Here is a 6,558-nt window from a genome sequence, read left to right as displayed (position 1 = left end):
CTACATAACCACATGACAACTTTGATAAAAATGATGTGGAGACAAAACATTCACTGAGGCGGATTAACTATCTGCAGCTAGTTCAGGTCTCAAACAAGCCAATATTACTGGTAAGAATTTCTAAAGCTGTCAGTTGCATCTCATCCTTTTATTAAACAAACTAAATAGCCTTACATTATTTATCTTATTTATATGACGGCATGTCATTTCTGTCTCTACATGGTCGCGCATTTACAATTCTCCTCTGCTCTTTGTATCATGCATGGTGGAGTTTCGCCCGGATGCGCGCGCGTGCACACACACACACGTACGTATGCGCACGCACACACACATAGACACAGACACGTATGAACACACACACACACAGGTGAGCACACAAGAGCACGGCTCAGGCCGCATTTTCCTGACCGAAGCCGACCCAAGTCCAAGACAATTATAACCAAGCACAGAACTAATGGAGTGGAGCCTGTGTTGCGTCCAGGCGTTGTCACGTAAATAACAAATTCCAGCACTTGATTAGGCCATAGCACAACACAGCAGCATGTCAAGTGGGCCGAACCCGAGCAAAATACTGTGAAATACAGTGAAACTGATATGATTTTTTAAAAAAAACGTGATATGAAAATTTTGTCATACTGCCCAGCCCTAGCTTCAAGTCTAAACTTTGTATGGGAACTGGTCAGCAGTAATGTAAATTTAAACATACTGGCTGGTGCAAAACCATCAGAAAGATCCTTTAGTTAATTTGCCTTGTTGAGTAGGCAGTTATATCAACTTTTAAGTCAGATTTCATTTTTATGTAAGTTTTGCATTTTTATACAAAGATTATTTTCAAGACTTAGAGTCAGTTCAGACTTGAATCAAAGTTTTTGCATTTATGGTCACTAAAAACTTGAAGGTGCAGTGTGAAGGATTAAAGGTTTCAAATTGGCAGAAATGAAATACGATATTCATAACTATGTTTTTCAGTGTGTATAATCACCTGAAACGAAGGATTACTGTGTTTTTGTTCCCTTAGAGTGAGACTTTTATATCTACATAGGGAGCGGGTCCTCCTCTATGGAGATTGCCATGGTGTTTCTACAATAGCCCAGGACGGACAAACTAAATGCTGGCTCTAGATAGGGCCATTTGCATTTTTGCATCAGCCACTGTAGTTCTACTACACACTGGGCACACGGGAGAATCCTACATACTAGACCTTCACCTAAAATAAAAACAACCTAAAATTGACCATTTGTCATACAGAGATTCTGTAAATCTGTAATTTCCTCAGTCATATGTCCCATTCTGTGTCCTGACTACACAGTATCCCAAAGTATGCACCAAGGACATCAATCAAACAGTCACCTCGGAGCAGCCAATTATCAATATGAAAACTGTCAAGTAAAAATGCTTCGTGATTTACAACAAAAAGGTGTGTTTGAGTTGTACATAATGACCTGACATGCCAGACAGTTTGTTATACGGAACCATCTGTGACACAGTCACTGAAAACTGTTCAGAAAAGGGCAGACACTTTCAAAAAATACTTGGCAGGTGATTGGATGAAGCATCTGTCTATCACCGTCTATCACGGGCTAACTCCAACCAGATAAACACACCATATGATGAGGAGAAAAAACATCTTTTCCAGTGAGAAAAGCCTTTAGTGCTATTCTCTTCTATCAATGAAGAAATACTGTTTTATGTCTGTTGGGAGAAGTTTGCCTTCAGGGCTTTAAGCCAGATAGTCCTGAAGTTTTAGGAAAAAGTTTAAAATGAAAAGATTTCTTCCAGAAAGCCCTGAAGGCAAACTATTCCCATGTGCTGTTTTATGTGTGTTAGTGGAATCAAAGTAAAGTAAACTTTAATGCACTTAACAGGTAACAATGATTTATATTATTTATGTGTTGTTTTTATCTTTTATGGCCAACAGCAAAAAAGAAAGAGGTGGCAGCTTCTTCTGTGACAGATTGCGATAAATGATCGGATATTATTGTCTCATATCAATCACAGGCCCCAAAATCACATACGATTTAAATCGCATCATGGCAAATGGGGATGCACAATAATATCGGCACTTCATCAGTACCGGCCAATATCAGCTTTAAAATGAACTATAAGAATTTATTGTATTTCATGTCTCCATCTGCTGGTGAGCCATCACAGTAAGAGTATGCACGCAGAATATGATATTAATTCCACTACAGAAGAGACTTGATGATCACTAAAATTGGTTAGGGAAAAAGGGGATATACCGGTTATCAGTCAAATTAGTTGTTACATGTCGGAATATCAGATATCGGCAAAAAAAACCCAACAATATTGTGCACCCCTAAGTGGCAGACTTTGTAATATCGGCAAATATCTAATAGTCCAAAGAATCAATATAATATTGCACTGTGATAAAAAAAAACGTAATTTACACCGCTATTATCTACTTCTGTTAACCTTCAAATCTGACATGGAGGATGGGGATAGCGTGCAGTACTTACGCTCGGCGGTCATGATCAATCCTGTTGATCTTGCCTCCAATGAAGACACGGATCTTGCATTCCTTCCACCTCTTCTTGTTGGTGAGCAGGTAGGGGATGAGCAGGGTCAGACCTGGACAAGAACATCAAACAGGTTCACAACACAGAGTACACTACATCCACTGTGTCTCACTTTGTTGAAGTTTAAGTACAGAATATGTAAATTGTCAGTGACAGTCATGTATTCCTAACAACAGCTTTGCGGACATGATGATGAAGAGCCACATTTGAAGTGTCACATGCCACAGTGTCTTCAACATATGAGGCATGCCTCTGGCCTTGTTCACATCTTTACACCCTGCTGATATGACAGAGACCCCAAATCATTATGCCTAATAGAATATGAGTCAAATTAACATATTGGCTCTATCAGCTCCACTGATCAACACTTCACTAAAAGATCTGATGTTTCTAACAGCTGTGGATTGATCTGCCTTTTTCGTTTCTCTGTGACCAGCTCAGACTCCAGTGCTCTGTGTGCTCCTTTCTATTACTCATATTGTTCTGTGTACATGTATGTCTGTGTCTGTAACTTTTTATCATTATTTTAGTTTATTATTATTTTTAGTTTATGTGCCAAATTCAGTTTACCCAATACAGATTTCTACACACACACACACACACACACACACATATATATATATATACACACACACACACATATACATACATACATACATACATACATACGTATGTATGTATGTATGTATGTACGTATATGTAGTGTAGTGAATCTTCTTGTGTGTAGTTAATAGAACACTTGATGTAGTGGTTCAAAGGGTTCAAATCCTGCTAGGGTCAACGTCAGCGAAGGCAACAAAGGCATGCAGTTGCACAGCCAAATAAAAGGCGATCAGCGTCCTTAACAGGGGCGCTTCTCAAGCCCGTTGTAGACAGGAGGTTCCGGACGTAAAAGCGGATTCATACACAAACATATGTATATATAGATTGTTTTCTGTCTCTTCAAATAAAAACACATTTGCGCTTCTAATGTTGGTCTCTACAGAGGTATTAGCCTACAATGTGATATGTAGTCTTTTATAAAGCACAGGATATCCAGATTTGTTTGTGATCATTCTGATCCAGATCTTTTGACACTTACCATCTGACTGACTAAAATTGACATATTTCTTTCTCCCAGACTCACCTCCATCATCAAACAACCACCAGACATCCACTGTGCCCTTCCCTTGTTTCTTCCGGAACTGCTGGCTGGCCTCCAGCAGCCTCTGGTCAGACACATTCAGTGGTACAGTTGGGCTCTTCTTGTCTGCAGGAACAGTTCACACACACACACACACACACACACACACACACACACACACACACACACACACACAGACACACAGCCACACAGCCACACAGACACACAGCCACACACACACACACATTTTTAAAAAGCATTTCATAGTGAAGTTTTTCAGATTGATCCTCTGCATTCCAGGAAGACACTGGTACTATAGTGTAAAAAAACAAATACACAGAAAACTATCTGCAGAGAAAAGTTCATTTTTAAATAAATGCTTTCATTTTTTTATTGTAATGTTCTTTTGTATGCACCAAAGGCCAAAGCAAATTTCCGTTAAGTGAAAACCTACTTTGTAATAAATCTTATTCTGATTCTGACAGTTTTCATTAATGTTGGAAAGATTTATTGTTAATGTGTCCTACAGTCATTCTGCTGGTCTCTGCTATTAAACAAGAAAAGTTATTGTTGTGATGATATAGCATTGTTATATTTATCTTTCAATTAAAAAAAAAAATTGAACTGTATGTCCCCAATGTCAATTTTTCTTTGGTCTGAACTGGCCTTTAAGGGCCTTGATTGTCCCTAAAATGATTTTGCAACTTTAGGATGTGTAGGACCCTGCAGACACCGTGAAAAAAAATGTTTGACATATCATTTCAGTTCCAGATATCAATGACTGCCTTGAAATTAGAAAATTGACAATAAAAGTATGCCTTGGAGAATTGTGAATAATAATAATGATGTAGTAAATAATAATGTACAGTAAAAGCAAATTGTAGTTATTGGGCTAAATCATTCAAGAGCACTGGTGTGGTTAATAGCCAAGTGTTTCTATGTGAAGAGTCATAGAGTCAGTGAAGTGACTGAATAATGTCTGCTACACACCACTATTGAGCTACATCATCTGCTACAGGGCAAACCAGAACAAGTCAAATCTGTAGCATAACTGTAGTGTAACTTGTCATTTGCAAGGGCTTTTGTGAGTAAGTGTGGTTCTTTTAAAAGTTTAATTTTTGCATGTTAAAGTTTTGGTAAAGGTAAGTATATTTCTGATGTATGAATGATGAACACAGGGATAACACCATCAATAACAAGCAGGAAAACAAGCTGTGAGACGCTCAAGAGTTAGCTGGACAGGACTGGAAACATGAACAGAGGAGAGCAGTTTTCATCCTGGAAAAGAAAGTACAGAAAATCTCCTCCAGAGAGAGAAGAAGCAGCAGGCAAGAGAAAATGAAAACACACAATATTAAATACTCAAGACCTGGACTGAGTTAAAGGCACTATCACATACAACGCAACTTCAGAGACTGGGCTTGAGCTACAAGCTGGAGACTGGTAATAGGAGGGCATAAGAAAGAGAGGAAAAGACAAAATGTTATTCCCCAAAGCCAAGAAGCTAGCAGGCCGGAAACATGAAACAGACGTGTAGAGATACAAGACAGAGACAGCAGGGTGCAGGATGCAATGTTAATACAAGGGGATTTCAAAATACACTTTGGAAAATGAGATGACAGAAGGCTGAATGGAGATAAAGCAAAAAAGCAGAGAAAGGAAGAGAAGAGTTTTAAGGCAACACATGAAAGTGGATCTCCTGCCTTTTTTCAACAGGGGCTGAGTTGTAGCTTTGCCATCATCATCGTCATCTGGGAAATGTGAGACAAAAGGAGAGAGAAATGTTGATTTGGTGTGCCATCAACTTACAACCAAGGTTTGTTGGTCACGATCAAGATGAAGCTGAGGACAACTGAACATTTACAGTTATAAACAAATATCAAAAAACAGCACAGACACACACATGGTCCTGAGAAGAGTTAGCTGTGAACTAACAGACTGGAATTCAGATTCATAGAAAAACAAGGACCTTTACTGAGGTTTTCCACTGGCACAGATTTTAACAGAGAGCTCAACTTGTTCCTGCTCTCTCTGATTTCTGGAAATGTCTCAGGACTGTCTAGTTACAGTAAATCAAACTGGCTCCCCCCCCGTTAAAGGGTTTTTTTTCTTACACATGAACATCACAAAATGATTTGTGATATTGGGCTTTATAAATAAAATTGATTGATTGATTGATTGATTGATTGATTGATTGATTGATTGGCCAGTTGGTAGGCAACACTCAGAGCCATGTGAGGATATCATACAGGCTACACACAAATCAATTCTAATTTACTGAGACTGTGTTTGAATGGAAATGAAAATGTCTGAGGAGGATGACTCAGAATATAATGAACTCAACAAAGAGGAGGGGATGTGGGCAAAGATTGTATCTTAACGATGGCTCAGGTACAGTAGAAAAAAGGCTGGGACTAAGAGGGTTACCCAAATCACGGGATTTTTTCTTCACTTTTTTCTAGAACCTTCAACAGACCGTGGTCACAATGTGTGTGGCCCCCTCAATTTAGGTACACATTCATTACCATTACCAAGATATAATAGGGGTAGAAAAAACAGTTTCTCTTAGGTATTGCAATTTTTATTGTAACAGTTTTTAATCAATTTGTGTAATGCCTAAATCGATAAAAATCAAATTTGGAGATGGTAAAAGTTGGTGCTTTTATTGTGGTTGTCTGTTAGTAAAGTGACATCACATATATGCTGAAGTGAGAAAAGCAGAAAATGGTCGATGGTCACGGACACCAACCATCAGTAGTGGCTGTAGCAACTCAAATTCAGTCAGCCCAGCAAAAAACCCCAGCCAGATCAGTAAACTTTATGTTCCTGCTGTTAGACAGATTAGACCCAACCCACTGTACCCGCCCCCTGGGCTAGGGTACTGCTACAGCTGCCATG

The 6,558-nt window shown here is 38.9% G+C and overlaps 1 protein-coding gene across 1 annotated transcript in view; it reads right to left on the bottom strand.

Annotated features, from left to right (window-relative positions):
- slc12a2 (solute carrier family 12 member 2) overlaps positions 1–6,558 on the bottom strand; it is a 112,852-nt gene that overhangs the window by 15,405 nt on the left and 90,889 nt on the right. The window contains exons 21-23 of the mRNA XM_049603991.1: positions 5,364–5,411; positions 3,664–3,786; positions 2,478–2,589 (exon numbers count right to left, since the gene is read on the bottom strand). Of these exons, the coding sequence (XP_049459948.1) occupies positions 2,478–2,589; positions 3,664–3,786; positions 5,364–5,411 (283 nt within the window). The remainder of the gene's footprint in view (positions 1–2,477; positions 2,590–3,663; positions 3,787–5,363; positions 5,412–6,558) is intronic.

Source organism: Epinephelus fuscoguttatus, linkage group LG18, assembly GCF_011397635.1.
Source record: "Epinephelus fuscoguttatus linkage group LG18, E.fuscoguttatus.final_Chr_v1".
NCBI classification, from domain to species: domain Eukaryota; kingdom Metazoa; phylum Chordata; class Actinopteri; order Perciformes; family Serranidae; genus Epinephelus; species Epinephelus fuscoguttatus.
This window is presented reverse-complemented; position numbering and strand designations above follow the sequence as displayed.